Below are 22,717 nucleotides of genomic sequence, written 5' to 3'. Positions count from 1 at the left end.
TAATGTTATAAAAGTTTCATCTTTGAGGCAATAGTAAGTTATAAAGTCATTCATTAAAGAAACAGCTACCAAGTATCTATTATGAACTAAGGCACTCTTCATGGAGGAACAGGAATGAATAAAACAGGTAAGAGTTCTCTGTAACCCATTAAGTTCGCAATATTTTCTAGAAATGACCTCTATTGCTGTATTTTTGGACAAAAGCTGGGAAGGGAGTAAAAAGAGAAACAGACAGAAAGTCTCTAAAATGGGGTTCTTTTTCGGGACTTTCATATGTAGACTAAGGAACAAATTTAGAAAATGCTGGCCACAGAACCAGACTAGTGTTAGAAGCTTTGGATTCTAATTCCAATTCTGTCAATATAGTATTAAAAAAAACAGGAAACATAATTAAAAATACAGAACCACTAAAAAGTAAAGGCATTGCATGCTGAGGTAGACACAAAGGGGGAACCAGAAGCAACAACATAACAAAATGAAAGCAACACACTCCTTTTTCTCAAGAGGGGTTTTCACAGAGCTTGCTTTAAAAGCCCACTTTCCCTGCACTTTGCAAGTGTGACTCGGAACACTTGGTTTCTGGGTTTCCAGCACTGCTAAAGACGACATGCCTGGTATACTTCACAGTGCTTCGCTGTCAGTTAGCATTGTTTCTCATCTTGAAATTACAAGGAACTTTAATTTAGTGACTACTCAGGTGCCTCTAAAGTTCTGTATTCTTATTTCAAACAGGTGACATGAATGGAAAGGATAAAAAAACAGGAGGAAGGGCCTTTAGCTGGCCTGCAATGTAGGAATCCTTAGCTTTCTTCAAAAAAAAGAAATGTTAATGCTATTGTGAATAAAACAAAGAACAAGAAAAAAACAAGAAATTTTCTTCGCTTTTGAAAAAAAATTAATAACTTGCCCTGCCCCTCCTGTTTATAGGATGTTAATGACACTGGCGTGAAAAGACCCAGGCTCTGCTCTTCACAAGCCTCGCTTGGTTACTGACCCCTCCACACAGGAGACACTCTTCTCTGCAGTGTAGCAGGACGAGTGCCGGGGGCCATGGGCCTGAAAGTGCTTGTGATCACACGAGGCAAGGGTGAGCAAATGCCGCAGAAGTAGGATTTGAGTACCTTTTTTTTCCTGATGTCCTCTTGTTTAGACATTCGTTCGTCTACTGCCCGAATTCCTTCACTGACAGATGACCTAAGACTCTTAAAGAATAAAGAAAATTTACTGCAAATGTTATTTTGTGACATTATGAAATGTATGCATTTAATTAAATTCACAGGACTAACCAGCTACAGGTCAGTTTTATGCAGATACTGACAAAATTGTAAAATCTTAGACACAATTGCTGCCCAGGGAAGTCATGATTTAGGGGCAAAATGATACACAAAGCACAGTCATGCAGCATTTACGGCCAAAGAAAAATAATGCACATATAGGAGCCCGGCGGCGTGGCCTAGCGGCTAAAGTCCTCGCCTTGAAAGCCCTGGGAGCCCATATGGGTGCCGGTTCTAATCCCGACGGCTCCACTTCCCATCCAGCTCCCTGCTTGTGGCCTGGGAAAGCAGTTGAGGACGGCCCAATGCATTGGGACCCTGCACCCGCGTGGGAGACCCGGAAGAGGTTCCAGGTTCCCGGCTTCGGATCGGCGCGTACCGGCCCGTTGCGGCTCACTTGGGGAGTGAATCATTGGACGGAAGATCTTCCTCTCTGTCTCTCCTCCTCTGTGTATATCTGGCTGTAATAAAAAATGAATAAATCTTTAAAAAAAATAATGCACATATAATCAGCATCACAGCTGGTCAGAATGGAGAAAAGATAACCTTGGTCAAAAGGGTGCTTAGTTACTAGCAGAGCAGGTGGAAGACTATGAAAATCTGTTAACAGCTGATGGGTGAGAGGATACTGCTACAAGAATGAACTGGCCCACATTCTCAGGGGCAGGGACGCACACACAGGTGCATGGCAGGTTTCATTTCAGAGAGGATGAAATAAAAATGGAGGGGGAGATTTAGGAGGACTTTGTCCAGCAAAGGGCTTCAGATTATATTCTACACAGTTGAAGTCCTGATGTTGGAGCATGACAAAAATGCTGTTTTGTAACAATTAGGAATCAAAAAGCCAGGGTGGTTGGGAAAAGGGAGAGTTCACAGGTGGAGAATATGTCCAGAAGCTCATGAGCTAAGCCAAGTGTGAGGCTAATTAGAAACTGGGGCCAAATGGAGGTGACAGAAACTAAACTAGACAAATCACAAATCTGCCATAAGCAAGTGAATTCATTTACTCACTCAACACCTAAGATACCTGTTTTGATGTCAACTGTTATACAAAGTAATAGAGACCACAACGAGTAAGACAGAAACAGCCCCATCCCTCAGACTGAGTGGCTTTAGGAGTAGCGGTGAAAAAGCAAAGAAAGTTCTGTGGCTAAATCAGCTAGAACAAGGTGGCCATTGAGACTGCTGTGGGAAAAGGGAAGGGATGTGATACAGGTGAGTGGTGAAGCAGGGCTAGACCACAGAGCCAGTGCCATGGCAGAAATCAGAGAGGAGAGTGGAAGGCTGAAGACACTTGGAAAGATCTTATCTGCATTGGTTGGAGATGCGTGGGTAGGAAGAGGAATGCCAAAATGGCGGTGGGAGACCCAAAGACAGCCATGTAAAGGCCAGCGTGAATCCAACAGTGGACCACAAGATATCATTTTCTTATGAAAAGTATTTAGCAAATTTTATATTAAAAAAAATTAAGCAAGATGCAAACATTCACAACTCAAGAATTAACGAGGCTCTTTCTCGCCTACCCCTCCTGTGGACTTCCAAGCACTGACATTTCTGTAACTCTGCATGTTTTTCAGCATAGTACACAGCACTGTAAGTTTAACCCCTGAGAGCCAACTGTGTGCCACGTACTATCTTAGGGGCTTGATGGATAAGGCCTATGAAACTCCACAGGATCCTGTGATGACACACACAGATGATGCTGCTACAGTACAGCAAGTTTCTCTGGCTCCTCAAAGCTAAGTGGGCTCATTAGCCTGGGGACCTGATACAGACTGAGTGGTGCATTGACAAGGAGAGGAGAGGGTAATGCAGTCTGCCAACACTGCTCCCTCAATCTGTTCGCCCAGATGGAGTCTCTGACTCCCATGGCTTATGGGTGAGGAGTCCCATTCCCACAGCGCACACCAACATACAATGTTTATTAGGCACTGCAGTAATTTCATATTGTGTGTCAATAGCATTAAGCTGTAAGCAGCTTTTGTGGACTCACCTAAGAATCTAACTACAAATGCTTAAAATACTAGTGTTTATAAACTGATGATCACGTACCTACATACAACAGTGGTGTTATTAACAAGCTGCGTTTTCAAACAGCTTTCTTCTCTCTCTCCATATTGTAAACCTGTCTAGGCCAAGAAGCTGTCATCTTCAAATCAAACATTGTTTTCTACTCGCAGCATCACATGTAAAAAGGAGTGAATCATTACGACTGTTACCACTGACCACTCAAAATCCCACCATCTAACAGATAAAAAAAAGTTCTTGGAAGAGGGACATAAGCATATCATTCTTCATGGAAGATTATTTATTATTATTTGTGGAACTTACCAGAACCTCTTCCCGTAACTGTCCCAAAGGTACAGAAAGCTGGTTGAGAGCTTTGTCCATGCCAACCTAAAGGCAAAAAAAAAAAAAAAAAATTGGTAAAAATACATCAAAATTAAAAGTAATAGCTAGAGGCTGGCATGGTGGTATAGCAAACTAAGCTTCCTCCTGTTGTCCCAGCATCCAATATGGGCAACTGTTTGAGTCCCAGCTGCTCCACTTCCCATCCACCTCTCTGCTAATGCACCTGGAAAAGCAGTGGATCATGGGCCAAGTGTTTGGATTCTTATAACCACGGGAAATCTGGAAGAAGTTGCCAGTTACTGGCTTCAGACCAGCCCACATCTGACCACTGCATTCATTTGAAGAATGAACTAATGGACAGAAGATCTATACCCTTTTCCTCTTCTCCCCGTTGATTCTCTCTCTGAAGTTCTGACCTTCAAATATATATTTTTTAAAATAGTACTAGCTAAGTACCTACTTACTGATCAAAACAGACTCTATCCTTTCGATATGACAAAGGGCATGCGCTAACTAAACAACAGAAATGTTATTTTGGCATGCCTCGCCACCCAGCAGCAACACTAAAATGACAAGGACACACACTCTAGAGGGTCTGGAAAAACAGGAACCGCAACCGCAACTGGAACACACAACAAACGAACACACAATGAACCGAAAAACTCTTACTGCCGAAAGCGGGCTGCTTATATACAGTTCTCCACCAATCACTTCTCCCTGTGGATCCACTTGGCGCTACCTGATAGGCAGGCATCAATGACATAATCACAGCGAGGGCATCAGCCTACCCCCGTGACTTCCTGTTTGCCTACTGGCGGGACCAACCCCTCTTCCTGGCCCTCGGCCAGCCGCCACCTTGCCACAGCCTATCATACGCGTGGGACCAGCTTCCCACGCACCGCTCCCCACAGGCATGTAACTGATACTGCCCTCATCTACTGGTTTACATGAACTTTCTACAACCAAGGGAAGCCACAGTAAATCAAAGCTTCCTCATGCACAATTTGCTCCTCAAACAAATTTCTTTAGTGAATTTAAAAAACTATAACTGGCCATGAAATAGCCACCCATCTGTACTTTACAGAACTCAGCTGGTTTATGGGAAAGTCAGATGGAATGTCTCCCTTCAACATTATAACACTTGAGAAAAACCCAAATTAAATAGAATGGGAACAAACTTCTCTGGACATCTAATACTGTTGGCACATATATCGTAGGCATTTCCCCATAATAAATATGGCTCATTAACTTTAATCCTTCTTAAAATTCCCGAAGAAATGGCTACTTTCTACTTTTCTCTGGATAAACATACCCGAAAGCAAAATAAGATATGATCAAGAAGGCTAAATGGCAAACATTGGGAGCTTTAAGACTTAAGAATTTCTAAATAACTTTTATAAACAACTGATACTGTCATTACAATGATTTTTACATCTTATAAATCCTGACTAATGTTTCCTCATTCTAGCTCTGGCTAGCACGTGTGTTTAAAAGTAAACATTTCCTGAAGAACAGTTGCTATTTGAGCCAGCAAATTAACTAACACAGTAACATTTCATGGCAATGAGTTAGCAGCTAACAAAAACAAACCACTCTGCCATCACCATCTTCTGCTCTTCATTCATTCTTACCACCTAGTTTAAAAAATTATCAAGTTAGAACTATCTGAAATAAGTGAAAACTAAAAACAGAAACCTATGCTAAGAAGCTTTAGTTCTTTTATTCTTTTATTCATGAGATTAGTGAGCTCTTTAGTGTTCTCGTTGAAAACCAGCTAAAAGGTTTCTAAAAACATGCAGCACTTTTAAACCAGAGAGAGAGAGACTATACAGTGACAGACAGGATCTGTGAATTTCAATTATACCAAGTTTGTTGAAAGGTTGACAAAGTCTGCATAATCCTTGTTGATGAGTTCAACCATGGCTGTTTTCAGAAGTTTGTAGTAGAGTTCCAGGTCATCTCTCAGTTCTTCCAATTGAACCCGCTTCCTGCAGTCAGACACAAAATGATCCACATCGAAATCCTCCTGAAACGTAAAACCAGAAGAGAAAACAAATTACTGCAATGACATTACATTCGTTAAAAAGAGAGAGAGAGAGGCCATCCCAGTCATTGACAAGGCCACACTGCTGCAGAAGGGAAGCCCCTGCCCACAGGTTACACATGGTGGCAGAAGGTGCTTGCTGACTTCACAAAGGAGTCAAGAAGGGGACCTCTAACCAGAGAGATTCTCTCCTGCTATTTAAATTCTACCATAGTTTATTTTTTAAAATGACACATTTCAATTTCAGTCTTTAGCAGTTTATAGCATTGAAGCATGATTTCGCTGAACCTGGCTGTTTTTCGGGTGGTCTAACTCTATAATTCTAACAGGATATATGTCAACAGTTTAGGTGAGCATGTTTAGGAGGGGTGTGCAGAGAAATCTTCCATACCCCAGTGAGGAGTAACTAATCTTTGTGTCCCACCCAGTGAGGTATAAGTGCATCCCCGCTGACCGTTTCCTGTCTGTTTCTAAGCTTTCCTTGTTGTTCTCTATCTATTCTAGTTTTGTTTGTTTGTTTGTTTGTTTTGAGGGGTTTCTGGAGCGCTCCTGATGGTTATTATGAGAGGGGGGTGGGGACCCAAAGTTGGAACCAGGCAAGGACCAGAGAAAGCTCCTCTCCCTAGTCCCGAAGGAAGTTTACTGTTCTTCTGTTTCTGCGGACCGCTCAGGGATCCTGGTTGTTGTTCCGATGACCTTGGAACCTGCTAGGCAGGATTTGGGCTTCTTCCATCCCATGTGGTAGATCCAAATGGGGGTGGTTGACCACAGAGTTCTTGGTCTCCGAAGGCACTCCATTTCCCCGTGGTCTCCTTGGCAGTAGGGATGTAGTCCTCGGTGCTCCTTGGTGAGGATTTGGGAGTCTTCAGGGTTGGGATAAAAGCCTCCTCCTGTCCGCCTGCTCCACTCTGGGGTCCCGTCCTGCTCTATGCGTATGACCGACTGTTAAGAGGTTGTTAGGATTACCCCTGATTCCCCCATATGCCTTTGTAGTTTTGCTATTGTCTAATGCTAATTCGAGTCTGTTGTCTATGAGTTACCAGTTATGATCCTGATAGGTTATATTTCCCATCTTCCTCACACCTTCTAGCGTGATGTAAGATTTCTCTGCTCTCCCTCCCCATTTCCAAGTATCATGGGGCCTTACAAGTACATTAGGTTTTTTTTTTTTTTTTTAAAGATTTATTATTATTGGAAAGCTGGATATACAGAGAGGAGGAGAGACAGAGAGGAAGATCTTCCATCCGATGTTTCACTCCCCAGGTGAGCCGCAATGGGCCGATGTGCGCCGATCCGAAGCCGGGAACCTGGAACCTCTTCCAGGTCTCCCACGCGGGTGCAGGGTCCCAAAGCTTTAGGCCGTTCTCGACTGCTTTCCCAGGCCACAAGCAGGGAGCTGGATGGGAAGTGGAGCTGCCGGGATTAGAACCGGCACCCATATGGGATCCCGGGGCATTCAAGGCCAGGACTTTAGCCACTAGGCCACGCCGCCGGGCCCAAAGTACATTAGGTTTTACAATTCTTCGATGTAGATCATAAGCAATCTGCCTCATATCATTGGTTACTTCACAATATCTTATTGCATGAGATACAGGCTGAATAGCAATCTAAGCCATTTTAAGGTGTATAGAATACGGTTGAATGTAAACCAAAATTGAAATGTCTATGAAGAAGTCACAGGTTGTGGTTGAGAACCTGCATTTTCCTATTAACACATTGGTTAATCAATACCATGTCAATTAATGCCATAATGTTGTAAATGGTTGGAAATATTATGTTGGGACTTTTAATTGATTGGAAGGATACTCTGCCGGCTCTACCTTCTTGATGGTCTCACCAAGAAACCATTGAACTTACCAGGACAATAAGATGCTGGACTTTATGCTTGGTAAATACCTCCAATGAAAGAATGTCAACTGAATTTGAACTATGGAAATGCAACAAGGTGGAGCAATCCACCATTGGGGGAGGGTTTTGGGAGAGGCAGGGGGAATCCCAGTGCATAAAAAAATGTATCACATAATGCAATGTAATTAGTTTTAAAAAAAGGAAATGCAATAAAAATATATGTTAAAAAAAATGACACATTTCAGGCTCTTCTCAAAATGGAAACAGGAATGAATACTCCCTATAAAACTTTCAAACAAAGAATTTACATAAAGAGGAAACAGTCGCTCAAACTCAAGCTCTGGAGATAAACACTGCTAATATTTTTTGTAACACTAATTTGTATCCTCCCAGATCTTTTTTTTTTTTACAGACAAACTTCAAAATCAAAATACTCATGCTGCTGTGTAAACTGCACCAAGAATCAGATGTGATGATTCCCACACTTGCTAATGCTGCCTCAGCTAATGATCACAATTTCATAATTATATTCATCATTGTGTAAAATACCAAAATATGAGGGAAAATTACTGTACCGAGGAAAACTAAGGCAGGTGGTCTAGAAAACCTTGATACAGGCAAACTGTCAAGAAAATTTTGGCTGAATTAGGTATGGGTAAGATAACCATAAATTTGGGAAGGATTCTATAACCAAGTTGATTATGCCTTCAGATTCTCTCAACTTCAAGAAACAAACTGAAACTGCATGCAAAAAAGCGCAATATGGAAATCTAACCAGGCGATCAATTTTTAGAAACAAGAGTTTGGACCACATCAATAAAAACTAAATACACACACACTTCAAAATCTCTTCTTCCCTCTCTATAACGTTGACTTCTCAAATAAATAAACCTTAAAAAGGGGGACGAACGTCATTGTGGCATAGCAGGTAAAGCTGCCCTCTGCAACACTGGCATCCCATATGGGTGTTCATGTCCCAGCTACTCTCCTTCTGACCCAGCTCCCTGCTGATGACCTGGGGAAAGCAGCACAAAATGGGCCCCATTGTTTGGCTCATTCTATCCATGTGAAAGACCCAGCTGAAGTTTCTGGCTTTGGCTTCTACAGCCATGCGGGGAGTGAAACAACAGATGGAATCTCTGTTGCTCCCTCTGTGTAATTAAACAAATGTTTTTTATTTTAATACAAAAAGAAAAATATTAGGGGTGTCTATATACCATACCCGCCTGTAGTATCAGATAAGAGGACTTGGCAACCCATCATTTCACAGCTGCCTATTATCAAAACAGTGCTTCCTTACCTGGGCCTGGACATTTGGCTTGCTGAGATGACTTCAGCCAACACCTTCAGTCACTGTTATGCAGCATGTGATGGAAAGAATACAGGAGCAGGATTCACCTTCTAATTCTGACCTTCATACTAACTAGTAGTACGATTTTAGGCATGATCATATTACCTGCCTGGTTAAATACTCTGTGAAGTTCTATCCAGATCTGAACTTCATGAAATCATTCTAAAATGTGCAACTCAGTTTTTGTGAAAAAAAAAACACCACTATATAATAATAATCCCCAATTTGGTGCTTACATAACTGTCCTCCAATAAACCAAAGTTGGACAGTGTAAGAACCAAGTCACTCAGAACATCTCTACAGCCAGCTGCTGCCAACAATGTCCCCACTTCATAGGGACTTGTAACAACAAGTATTTCAGGTGCCAAAAAAACTTTTACTTTACATAACAGATGTACTAAACATTGAAAAAGAACCTAAACCCACTGTGGTCAAATGATTTTTGACAAGGTTGCCAAGATCTTTTGGTGGGAAAAGAAGTGATACAGGAACAACTTGGAATCCTCTATGTAAGACAATCAATTCAGACACCAACCGCATACCATACCTCAAAAACCTTAACTCAAAATGAATTAGACATAAATATAAGTGCTTAAACTGTAAAATTCTTGGAAGGAAAGAAAGCAGGATGAATATATACAGCACTTGGGATCAGGCAATGGCACCGAAACAACAGAAAAACTGAATTTAATGTCCATTTATCAAAGGACATCAGGAAGAAAATGCAGACACAACTCATATTTCCTCATCAGAGAAAATATCTAAAAATTCAGGTATATGACAAATACACCAAGAATTCTTGCAACTCTGCAGCTAAAAAAACCAATAGCACAATTTGAAGTTGGACAAAAGATAAGAAAAGACACTTTCTAAAGGATGTGTATATGGATGGCACAAAAATGGCAAATCAAAATCACAATGAGACATCATTTCACACCCACCAGCAGGTCTGCAATTTTAAAAATTGTGGGGGATGGGGAATGACAGGAAGGAAAGCAGAAAATAACTATTAGTGAATACATGGAGAAGCTGAAGCCCACATACACTCAGAATGCAAAATCATGCAGTGTGGGAAACAATTTAGTAGTTCCACAAAAAGCCAAACAGAATTACCCAGCAGTTCCATATATATATATGTGTGTGTGTGTGTGTGTGTTTATGTCTGCCTGTCCGTCTATCTATCTGAGTTGAAAATCGATTATTCTTGGGGATGGCATTATGAAATGCAGCATGTTAATCCCTTATGGGTATTGGCTTGAGTCCTAGCTGTTCCACTTCTAATCCAGCTTTCTGCTAATGTGCCAGGGAAAGCAGCAGAGGATAGTCCAAGTACTTGGGCCCCTGCACCTATGTGGGAGACTTGGAAGCAGTGCTTGGCTCTAAAACTTCCACCCGGCCCAACCCTGCTCAATGACACAAAGGAGTGAGTTGTGGTGAATGCCACAGGGAGGGCACCCTGACTCAGAGAAGAGCAGGTGTACAACACATCCCTGGAGCTCTTCCCTCCACCCCCTGCCCTATTCTGCCTCCGATACAGGGTGACCCCACTAGCATATGACATTGTTGGGAACTTGCATCTCCTAAAGCTTTTTCTAAAACTTCATTTGGTTAGCAAATTATTTAAGTTTGAGAAATTCAAAATGCATACTGTCCACCATCTGTGGACAGATCTATGGATACCGTGGACAAATGATCTTAAAAAGTAATATAAAATAGGGCCTGGCACGATGGCCTAGTGGCTGAAGTCCTCGCCTTGCACATGGCTGGGATCCCATATGGGTGCCAGCTCGGATCCTGGCTGCTCCACTTCCCATCCGGCTCCCTTCCTGTGGCCAGGGAAGGTAGTGGAGAACAGCCCAGAGCCTTGGGACCCTGTGCCCCTGCACCCACGTGGGAGACCAGGAGGGCCTTCTGGTCATTGTAGCAGCTTGGAGAGTGAGCCAGTGGATTAAAGATCTCTCTCTATATCTCCTCTCTGCATACCTGCCTTTCCAACTAAAAAAATATATTATAAAATAATAATACTTAAATTCTTTTTTTTTTTCAGATTTATTTTTTTATTGAAAAGGGTGATATACAGGGAGGAGAGACAGAGAGGAAGATCTTCCATCAGACGGTTCATACCCAGAGCAGCTGCAATGGTTGGAGCTGAGCCGATTTGAAGCCAGGAGACCACAGTCTCTTTCAGATCTCCCACGTGGGTGCAGTGTCCCAAGGCTTTGGGCCATCCTCAACTCTTTCCCAGGACACAAGCAGGGAGCTGGATGGGAAACAGGGCTGCCAGGATTAGAACTGTTGCCCACATGGGATCCCAGTGCATGGAAGGTGAGGACTTCAGCAGCTAGGCTACCGTGCCAGGCCCTAATACTTAAATTCTAAGGAACTTATATCTGATTGTGTTAATTAATCAGGTCTAATTTCTTTATTTAATATTATCTGTGTCTGATGTATTTATGAACGGGCAAAGCAAGTCTACACGCTATAACATCCATTTAAACACCCTGTAACATCCATTTAAAATTTGAGCTCCATTCTCTCTCCTTTATGTCCCAGTTTAACACCAATGATGATCTGTGTAGTGTTTTAGATTCCTTTTTTTCTGGCTTTTTCTTGAGCTATTTAGCAGAACGACCTAGTTCTGAAGTGCTCAACTCTGATTATTACAATCAAAAGCCTAAGCCAACTTTGTGATTGCCAACTTTGTGATTAGCCCAACGTGCACAGAAAACTGATTGTGAAATGTTAAAAAAAATCTGTTCACATCATACTTCTTGCTATGTGTTACTTAATGAATTAATTCTACAAGTAAGATCTCAAAGGGCTGTAAGGCAAATGTTAAATTCAAGGATTAAGTTGTGTAATACTGTAAGAATTTAAGTGCAAAGTCAAAAGCAAGGACAACAAGCAAACATTTTCTTTTTCTTTGCAAACAAAAAAACCTACATTTTACCATGTGTTAGTGAATGAACTGTGTATGCCTAATGTTACTCACATCAGGAAAAGTATTTCATGTAAGACAATTTTTCTTCAAAATGAAGGGACTATTCAATTGACTTCCAACTATAGGTAATCAGGATTTTCATGGTAGTTATGAAAAATATTATTTATTTCCACCTCAACCTGAGGCCGAAGTGAATCTAGGCTTTCAATTAAGAACTGGAGTTTACATTGCTATAAAACAACGATGTCCTGAATTACGCAGGGTACTCAGCAACACTGGGCGAGGCTTTCAAACATACACAGTACTTACTGTCATTTCTGCCTGTCACTTTTCTGTCACCCACCATTCTTACCACTGTCAGGGAGTGTATCCAATCTCCAGGCCAAGGGCCCAGATCGCTGCATGTGCCGGGCTGCCTTCCAAGGTGCCACGGCACACACTGCAACACAGGCTCCTGACAGTTGCAGGACTGCAAGCTGAGAGTCAGTCTTCACTAAGCTCCCGCCCTCTAGGGAGGAAAGTCAGTCTGTTACTTGTTCTCCAGGACTGAGTCCTGGCTGGGAGGTGCGGGACACAGGCTCAGCTTCCCCGACTCAACTGAGTCACACGTCCTGGGTCTCTATGACCTTATCTGCAAATCTCAGAAACCAAACAGCTTCTTTTCTCACAGAAATATAAAAGGCTAAGAGCTGAGACAGACAGTAAATATTCCAGTGCCTCCAACTAGCGAGGAACCGGAAGGTCACAGAGGCCTGATCCGCAGAGTCCCCCATGAGCAGCCAGCAGAGCCCACACTGTGGGCCACAGCCCTAGGCCACTGCTACTCCAGCAACCCATAACACAGAGACAGGACCAGCTGACCACCTGCCTCCTGCAGACAGTCCTATGCCCATGCTCCCATTTCACCCTGTTAGAGTAGGCACGAGCCTCAATAACTGATTTATTTCCTGCTGGCTTATGAACACAAACTGGAGGCTGACCAGGAGGATCTCAGGAGAATTCTAACTTCTCTTTTCAATAAAAAGAAATTACATACCAAACCAGAGGACCAACAAGATCAAAGGAACTTATGAACAGAAGGTCACTCGAAACAAACCACATGCCAATTAAAAACCACCCAGCACACAACAAGCTGCTTTGGAATTCTTGGAAATGTCTGGGGACATGTTTTCTCATAAACAGGTAGGAACTGACTAGTTGCCAGTTGTAATAAACTAGACCAAACAATGCACTCTGGAAAAAAGCACAGAGATAGGGCCCGGCACAATAGACCAGCAGCTAAAGTCCTTGCCTTGAACGTGCCAGGATCCCATATGGACAACAGGTTTAATCCTGGCAGCCCTGCTTCCCATCCAGCTCCCTGCTTGTGGCCTGGGAAAGCAGTCGAGGACGGCCCAAAGCCTTGGGATCCTGCACCCGTGTGGGAGACCCAGAAGCAGCTCCGGCCTCCTGGCTTCAGATAGGCTCAGCTCCAACCATTGCAGCCGCTTGGGGTGTGGAAGATGGAAGATCTTCTCTGTCTCTCCTCCTCTCTGTATATCTACCTTTCTAATAAAAATGAATAAATCTTAAAAAAAAAAAAAAGCCTGTGGTGTGGAGCTGTCACTTGAGATTCTGGAGTCCCATCTCAGTTGCTTCTAATATAACTTCCTGCGATTGTGCCTGAGAGGCAACTGATCATGACCCAAGTAATAATAAGAAAAAAAAAACCAAAAAAACAAAAACAAAAACAAAACCAACCACACACAGCTTACAATGTAGAAAACAGCTTAGGAGAAGCTAAGATGGGAAGCAAGGAGACTTACAAGAAGACTTTATTAGAACAACAGCTTAACCGCAAGGTCACTCTAAAGGTGGGAAAAGAGGAGAATGAAGAAAGTGGATGCAGACAGGAGGTGTTTAGGAAGTGAAGTAACAGGGCCTGGGAAGGGTGAAGGACAGATGTCATCAGGAAAGACTCCTGCTGTGCTGACTCACTCCTAGACGGATGACAGCATCCACTGAGACACGCAACCACAAGCAAGCTGCATGTGAAGGCAAGAGTTTCAGATTTTTGTATTTTTGCTCTTCATTTGTTCAGTTTTCAACATACTGAGCCTCAGCGAACAGCGATATCCAAAAAGAGATGTTGAGGAGTCAGACACTGGTGATCAGGACATGTGTGGGTCCACGACATGAATGTGTGTCACCCGCCAACAGGTGGTAGTGCAGCTGCATGGGGCATATCATGCAGGAGTAAGGGCAGCATGTAAAAATGAGAGGACCTGCAACTGACACCAACACCAACGCCAGCCTCCGAAGGGCTAAGAGGAGGAAAATGACTACACCAAACAGATAAGATACTGAGAGGTATAAAGAACACCAGAGAACAGATGGTCTCAGAAAGCAAATCAAGGTAGCTCAACTAGCTAATCCTCTACCTGCAAGTGCCACATCCCATATGGGCACTCATTTGTGCCCTGGCTGCTCCACTTCCCATCCAGCTCCCTGCTTGTGGCCTGGCAAAGCAGCAGAGGATGGCCCAAAGCCTTGGAATCTTGCACCTGTGTGTGAGACCCAGAGCAAGAGCCTGGCTCCTAGTTTTGGATCAGCTCAGCTCTGGTGGTTCTTGGCCACTTGGGGAGTAATCCAGAAGACAGAGGATCTTTCTCTTTGTCTTTCCTTCTCTCTGTAAACCTGTTTTTCCAATAAAAAGAAGTGTTAGAATATATATAAGAAGAAGAATGAGGAGGTACAGGAAAGGTTTTTCTTGGAGACAAAAAAGTGTCTGCTGCCCTAACGATGAGTGAATTCTGGTGAGAACTGCTTCAGCGGAACTATGCAGCCAGAGCCAGAATGAAGAGAATGTAAGAGTGAAAAGTTGAGAAATCAGAGATAATTCTTGAGCATTTGGTCATAATAAGGAAGACAGCAAGAGGGCAATAAATGAAGGTGAGAGGGTGGAGGGGCAGACACTAAAACATGAATGCATCTGAAAATCAACTGGGGAACCTAGCATTGTGGCATTGAACATTAAACCCTACCTGCAATACCAGGTTCTTATACAGGTGCCAGTTCATGTCCTGGCTGTTCTACTTCTGATTCAGGTCCCTATTCATTGTCTGGGGAAAGTAGCACACAATGGCCCGAGTGTTTTTGCCCCTGCCACCCTTGTGGGAGACCCAGATGAAGTTCCTGGCTCCTGGGCAGGAGTGCCCACTTACTGGCCTCTTATTTTGATGGAAAACAGGTGATGGAGTTATATTTTGAGACAAGGGTAAAGGATGTGGTTTGACATCATACATGGGTAAATGAGTCTATTTTAACCTTGTGAGCATACCACCTTCTCTCCTTCAACCAGTTCTCTCTTGTATCACTGTATCTATCAGTTGGCTGTCATCCCAAGAGTATCCCAAGTCACCCTCTTGCTACAATGCAACAGATTAAAACCATGTCATTTCCTGCTCTCAAGCTGATTATAATGCCACATCTGATGGAACTGCAACCTCTCAGCCCATTCCCTGGTGCAGCCCCAACCTATTAACCTCCCTGGCCTCACTGCTGGTCTTTCTGCCATACTCCAGCCACTAAGGACTGAACACCATCTAGTGCTTCCTGTCACCACAGGGTGAGAGCCATGGTGCCAGCCCAAGCCATGTCTCACACATCTTTGTGCTCTGTGTGCAGACTGCTGGTTAGCACAGAGGGTATGGTCAGTGGGTGCCTGCTGACTGACTGAACAACAACTTCCACCACACTGGCAGACCACTACTCTCGTCGGGCAAAAGTAACTCCACAGCTTTTCATTACCTGATTGGGTTTCAAGAAACTCTGGCTCTTCCAACGCAAACGAATCTGCTAACTCCACCTTCCCTGGTCTCATAACCCACCCAGCCACCACACGTGCTGAATGAGCTGCAACTGTGGAAGGACAACCTGCCCAGAGAGCACCCCACCCAGCCTTTCTATCACAGAGCCAGAGAAACACAGCACCTCCCAAAGGAAACACCCATCACAAGGAACACACATCTTCCGGTCCCACCCAGAAAATCAACAACTGTTTCACCATGCTACAGCTGTTTCGTGTCTGTTCTACATACAAGGAAGCGGTAGCATATATAGCACTCCGAGCTGTAGCGGCAGAGTGAGAGGCTAAACAGCCAGGAAGAACACAGAATTGCCGACATTCTAAGCACCTTGCCCACCTGCTCTCTATCTCTGTTTCAGAGTTTACGTCTAACTTTTGCGTCCTGAAGCTGCATGGCCCAAAGGCATTCTGTCAGCTCAGAGGCAGGATGATTGGGGGGCCATGAGCCAGTGAGGCTGCTAGTGCTGGGCCTGCAGGAAGAGGCGGACCAGAGGATGCTGTAGTCAGAGACCCCTGAAGTCAAAACGAGGTTGCACATCTCCGCAGGTGCCTGGGCTTCCGCTGTGTTCTACCCCATCAGCGCATCTGTAGTTCTCTCTGCCCTCCCTTCCAGGTTAGTTCTTGAGCAATGAGCTTCCGTAACAGTGAACGGACTCCAAGCACACTTATGGACATCATACCCAACACAAACCTTCTGCACCTGGTCTAGCAGGAAAACATTGTTCCAGAAAAAGATGTGCTTGCTGTTGCTGCTCTAGACACAAACCACACGTTAAAGATGACACTGTCACCCACTGCGCAAGATCCCAGCAATCTGTTGAGGGGATCTGAATGCAAGTATCAAAGAGGCCAGGTAATCCCCCAGAAGAAGAAAACATCTTGTCAACTCAGAAAGTCATCCAGAAAGGCAGAATAGCAAGAGATCTAAACTTGCTGGGCCAAAAGTTTAGGTGTCTACCAATGGACCCAAACTTTTAATTTTTTAAAGCTGAAATAAATTATACAACAATGTCAAAGTTCTAAACCATTAATATATGTGTTAATATATAGAGAGAGTGAGAAGAGAGAAAAAATTTTGGGGGGGAGGGGATATGGGTGCAAATGCACGCAGAGGGAGTTGCTGAGTGGGTTAGCAGAGGTTCTCCTAGCGCCGATTCAAAGCCCTGATGCAACTGTACTAGCATGTTAAAGGTGGCCCAGATGAACCTGTATCAGCAATGAAATGTTTAGAGTTTACATTTCCTATCTGCAGGTTAATGCCCTACAATTACCTGCAAACCCACTTCAAGTTAGCGGAAGAATGAATGGTCACCCTGACCACACTGCAAGAGTCAAAAGGAATGCTTCAGGCTCTCCAGTAGCGCATTCTAGAAGCTTTAGACAAAAACTAGGCAAAAACTTCAAGTGCGTTTGTTTTCCCGACGCGACCTCTACACACAAACGTGGGTAGGTCCGGGGGTTTGCAGATTTGCTCCCTACACATTCATGCAGCAACAAGGCACTGGCCAGCAAGCTTCCTGCGCCACAAGGGTGCTGACAAGCTGATCGTACAACACGAACACGCAGCCGAAGAAAGACAAGGGCGGTGACAATTCAGCTTCAAAGCACCTGTCCCTTAACTTTCTGGCCTTTCACTTAACATGCACTATTCTTACAGAGGTGATGTCTCCAGGCTGCACCTGCCAAACCTGAGGACAACGGGCTGCCCACTGCAGCTGGGCGCCGGCCCAGAGCCCGCGGTGGGGTTCTGCGCGGCCCAGGGCGCGGGCAGGAGGAGCAACCCCAAGGTAGTGGACCCCCGAAGGGCACGGCGGGGACACGCACCCCAGGGCCCGGCTCCGGGGAGCTGAGGCCGCGCGCACCTTCAGGAACTCGTCCTTGTTGAAGCAGAGGTTTTTCGGGCCCTTGGGCAGGTTCATCCTACTTTTCTCCATCCCGCAAGCCGCAGTCTCTCAGCACCCAGACGCGGGCGAGGCGAAGACGAAGACGCAGACGGACGCGGCGGCCACCGCCACGGACACTTGCCACGGCACAGGAGGCTGCGCTTCCGCCAACATGGCAGCTCCCGCGCCGCAGCCAATGAGCTGGGGCGCTGCGGGCCGGCCTGTGCCTGGCCGCCAAGAGAGGCGTGGGGACCGCCGCCGCGGGGCTGTCCGGGGCGTGCTGCCCCCGTGTGTCAGACTGCGGCATTGCAGAGTCCCGCGGGGTCTTGCCAGGCCCAGCTCTCAGGAGGAAGAATTGAGACCTAGGAAGATGGGGTTCGCTGTCCTCCCCATCGATTCCACTGAGAAAGATCTCCCTCCGGGGTCTTCGCAGCTGAGATTTCTCCGCTTGGTTATGCAGAGAGGAGTAACCAGGGTCCACAGCTGGCACCCTGATACTTAGGTCCACTTGCCAGGTGGGGGCACTTCCCTGTGGTCTCAAACTCCTGCGTGCTGTTTGAGCACTGAGGGATCCGAAGGGAGTCTCTCCTTTGCTCTCAGCCTGGGAACGCATAGAGGAGAAGATGGTCAGTTGGGCTGACCCTGCTCAATTTTGGGCTCAGTCCCAAGATGGGCAGCCCCGAGGCCAATTTTGGGTCTTAAGGAGGTTTCTTTACTGCCTGTCAAGTCAAAATACACAAAAGAAAAGTCAGCTGAGTAGGACAGTATGATAATCCACCACCTGTGGCACAGGCATCTCACATAGGGGGCTGTTTGTGTCCCAGCTGCTCCGCTTCTGATCCAGCTCCCCCCCCCCCATGTGCCTGAGGACACAATGGAGGATGACCCAAGTCATTAGGTCCCTGCACCAAATGGGAGACCAGGAAGAAGCCCCTGGCTTCAGGTTAGCAGGTCTGCTCATCTCTAGCCATGACAGCCATTTGAGCAGTCTATAATTCTGACTTTCAAGTAAAATAAGCAAACCCATTAAAACACACACACCAAACAAATTTGAGCCTCTGTGTGTGTGTGCATGTTTATTTTGAATCTCAATGGGAAATTTTTGATGTTGTGGCCAATATTAGTGTGCTACCCCCACACACCAATTTCGCTCCCTTGTCCTCCCCCAACTCATTCCAATTTTATTCTGAGAAGCAATTCCTTCTGCTTTCCTTGCCTTTTTCTTCTCATGTCCCTTCCTCTGGCTGTGAATACTGTGGCCAAATAAAGATGATTCATTTCTCTTTTTCTCTCCTTGGGCTTGATAATGCCATCACAAGCCTCACTTCACGCCCTTCACTCGGCAAATCTCTGCTTCCTGCCATGCTGCTTTTATAAACCCGCTCCTTCTGGCACTGTTTTCTTCTTGGAGATGCATTAACACCGTGACGGCCTTTAGAAAGGAGTGGGATGGAGGAAGGCAACACCTCTATGTGAGAATTTCTATTTGAAGTTATCCCACATTGGAAACTGGTCACTTTACTGCAAACTTGAGCCTAGATCCCAAAACAGCACACTCCTTAGCACTGAACCTGGTCAGCTTTGTTGAAGCAAAGTTTCTCTTAGCGTGTTAAAAGAAAAAAAAAAAAAAGATGGTGGCTAGGATTGATGTGGGCTTGGGGTGTATTAATTTCACTCCAGGCTGATGTTTTGCAGTAACACAGTATTCCAATGGTGCTCAGGGAGAAGATGTGAGAGCAGTAACTGTGAAGGGTGGGCATTGGGCCAGAGGATGGGGCACGTGAACAGGTCCTTAGGCAGGGGTTCATGGCCAAAGAGAGATCCCCTTCCAGTTGTTGTTTTTTTCATGAGCTGTCAGGTTGTAGCTGTAGCAGGCAAGCAGCCTGCACAATTCCAGGTGGAGCTTCATCTCCCATTTTTGTCCTGGATGAATTAGCTGCATCATGGGAAAGGAGAATTTTGACTGACAGGAGGATGGAGTTACACCTGGAGACTGGCAGGGACTTCCAGCCCAGTTGATCTAAATGAGCTACCAAACGAATTGTCCTATGTCAAGATGAGTACTGGGCTGTAGCTAGAGACACTGAGTTAACTGCAGAGGTGCCAACCTTCTAAGAGTACCCTCAGTCACTCTCATTTTCTGTTTTTGTTTATTCTCATAGAAATGTTCAGCCATACACATCAGTCAAAGGAACAGAACCAACTACCCCCCATCCCATGCAATTACTGTCATTTCTCTACTCCTCCACCCACATGACAAAACCACATTTTTCTTACTGTTGTTCGAATGTGTATTAAAGCAAACCCCAAAGTCACAACATTTCCAGTTCTCTAAGGTCCCAGTGTACAGATATATAAGGCAAAAAGACATTTGCTTACTAATTTGTAATGCCATTATCACACCTGGTGAAATGAAAATTTCTAGTAATTTAGACTGACTCTGAGAGACCTGGCCTTTAGTCCACAGTTGCCCACTGTTAGTGACTGGCAAGTTGCAAACCCAGGTAGCCTACTTGAAGATGGCAAGAGAGGGAAAGAAGATGCTGGGTAGATGACGTGACATGATTTGCAAGCTCTTACTTTTTTCAGGATGCACCAGGAGTCTAGACGAGTTGGAACTTGAACTCTGTCATTCCTTCACTGTCATTGCCTTCTGATGTTGCTCCAGGCCTGCAACCAAGAAGTGAAACTGAATTAGCACTTGCTGGTGTGATCAACTTGGCTATGCTGAAGGGATTGGGTGGCAAAGAAGAAGGCAGGAATGAGAGCCTCCTGCTATCTTCTTTTCCCACACCCCATTCAAGATTTGTTAGGAAGCAACCAAGGCTCCATCAAGAGGACTGACTTTGGGGCACAGGGGTGCAGTTTGTCACGGCCCGGAGCAGCAGGAAGGACCCTGCTGCTAGCGGAGAACTCTACAGAGATCAAAGGCAAGAGAGGAAGGAAGCCCACACCTGGACAGAGGACATGGCCTGCTGCGTGCACTCAGAGCTGACATCCAGCTGGCGCACACCACATCAGTCATGCTCCTTGGTACACACTGTACACTTTGGAGCTTGCCTGCTGTTGGCCCAGGCCCCTGACCTGGCCTCAGGTTCCGGCTTCAGAAGGTGACTGTGTGGCTCAACAGGGGTCCTCTGGCCAGCTTCCAATCAGCTAATGCTATTTCTGGTAGACATTTGTAGGTCATCTCTAGTAATGCCAATTAAGCATGAAGTCCCTCATTTGGGCAAGACCTAATAAACAATTCATATATCCCAGTTTTCTTCCTCCCATCTCTGATCTACACTTGTCTTCAGTGTGAGACTGGAAGTTGACAGTGTTGTATCCGTGTAAGGTTCCCTTATCTATCCCTAACTTCATCTATCTTTATCTTCAGTAGTTTCCCCCTTCTATCCCTTAGCTTCATCCTTCCTTACCTTCCGTTCTTCACAAAGAATGCCTCTGTGACTTCATTTCTAAATCATATTACCCATCCCCACCTTGACTTTGCATCTCTGGAAAATTCTTAGTGCCTTATTTTCAGTGGTATGTGACTAGTCCCAGTTTTTCTTCCCACTCTCTCCTATTTATAGGTTTCCCATTTTTGACAGGTTTGCTACCAAGCCCTCAAAACTTGTGAAACAAGATGTTATGCTCAGGAAATTCATACGGCCATTTCCTGCAGTAAGCATCACTGTGCTCTCATGCTGCTCTCCCTGACTGTTAGGCAACGGCCACTGAGTGTCCCAACAGCAGCCATCGCAGCCTTGTTCACTTCTGAAGAAAAGATGCTATGCTTGAGCTGCAAGCTGGGTCTGCAGTCTGACAGTCACAGGTGCTGAAATTCAGGCAGCCCTGGGGCTGGGGCTGAGGCTGGAGAGGGCTGGGGTTGGGTTGGAGCTAGGCCCAGGCTGAGGCTGCACCTAGGCTGGGACTGAGGTTGGGGCTGGGCTGGGGCTGGAACCTGGCTGGGGCTGAGTCAGGGGCTGGGTTGGGGCTGGGTTGGGGCTGGGCATCTGGGCTGGAGCTAGAGCAAGAAAACACCTGTTATGGTTTTGACCTCCACTGTGACTCAGAAAGCTCATGAGGATGAATCATAGGACCATTTTAACATTTTCCGTATTTTATCTTATTTTATTATGATTGTCCATGAATTAATTTTGTAGGCATAGGAATTTGTTCCTCTGGCTTCTTTTGCTCCCTCCCTGTTTTCCCATCTGGCCATCCCCCGCCATACTATTACAATACAGTCTTTTAGTAACAGTTATGAGTTTAACATTCTGCACTTAAAGTGTATCATGGCATTGTAGGTATAGGCCAAGGTAGAACATCTAGTATCATGTGGTCAAGGGATATTTAACTGTTTCATGGGGAGTCCTAGTTTTTTGGGGGAAGTAGCTTCTGACTGACTTTGGTTTCTGCCCTTATTGTTGTCCATCTTCCTGAGGTGTCTCTGTTGGCGTGCCCTGAACCTCTCAACTTTCTAACGTTGTCTGGCGCACTCCAATATTCAGGACTGTCTCCACAATATACCACAGAGTAACAAACACTACATCCTTAGTGGATCTAAATGACACACAGTGATGATCTCATAATTTCTGCTTGTCAGGGGTCCGGGCACAGGTTTACTGGTCTGCTCCTCCACGCTGAGTCTCTTTCATGCAAGGCAGAACTGAAGGTGCCAGCTGGGCTGTATTCTCATGTGCAGGCTCAACTGGGGAAGAATCTGCCTCCAAATCACTTGAAACATTGGTAGAATTAATTTCCTTGCACTTGTAGATCTGGGGTACAACTCTTCTCTGACTGTTGAATGGAAATTGCCCCAGCTCCTAGAGGTGGCCTGGAGTTCCTTCAGGGTGGTAGACACAGAGACCAGCAGGGTGTCCTGCTTCAATCAGCAAGAACGAAGTCTCATGTGACGTCATGGAATCTCAGGAATGACAAGCCCTTACTTGTCATATTCTATTGGATAGGAGCAAGTCCTAGGTCCCGTCAACACTCAAAGAGTGTAACTCAAGGGATACATATCAGATGGCCATATTAAAATGCTTCCTAGCACCCCTTCCCTATCCATACTCCCAGTCTCAGGCCTTCAAATTTTTGTTCTTTGCTAGTGACTCTCCAGCCTGCACCCCTCCATGAGCTAGACTTGGGTATCCAAGACTACCTCCTTGTTATCATCTCTGCACAGATTC

General features: G+C 45.1%; 1 protein-coding gene across 2 annotated transcripts in view; it reads right to left on the bottom strand.

Moving 5' to 3' along the window:
• COG2 (component of oligomeric golgi complex 2) overlaps positions 1–17,724 on the bottom strand; it is a 48,597-nt gene extending 30,873 nt beyond the window's left edge. Inside the window, exons 1-4 of one of the 2 annotated variants that reach the window (XM_058669332.1) lie at positions 17,520–17,724; positions 5,491–5,652; positions 3,606–3,671; positions 1,122–1,202 (exon numbers count right to left, since the gene is read on the bottom strand). In XM_058669332.1, the coding sequence (XP_058525315.1) occupies positions 1,122–1,202; positions 3,606–3,671; positions 5,491–5,652; positions 17,520–17,591 (381 nt within the window). In that variant the 5' untranslated portion in view covers positions 17,592–17,724. Of the gene's footprint in view, positions 1–1,121; positions 1,203–3,605; positions 3,672–5,490; positions 5,653–17,481 lie in introns of both variants that reach the window. The other variant, XM_058669333.1, reaches the window with a different exon arrangement.
• Between the last annotated feature and the right edge of the window lie 4,993 nt (positions 17,725–22,717).

Source organism: Ochotona princeps, chromosome 10, assembly GCF_030435755.1.
Source record: "Ochotona princeps isolate mOchPri1 chromosome 10, mOchPri1.hap1, whole genome shotgun sequence".
NCBI lineage: Eukaryota > Metazoa > Chordata > Mammalia > Lagomorpha > Ochotonidae > Ochotona > Ochotona princeps.
Note: the sequence above shows the minus strand (reverse complement) of the source record. Positions and strands in the feature narration are given on the sequence as shown.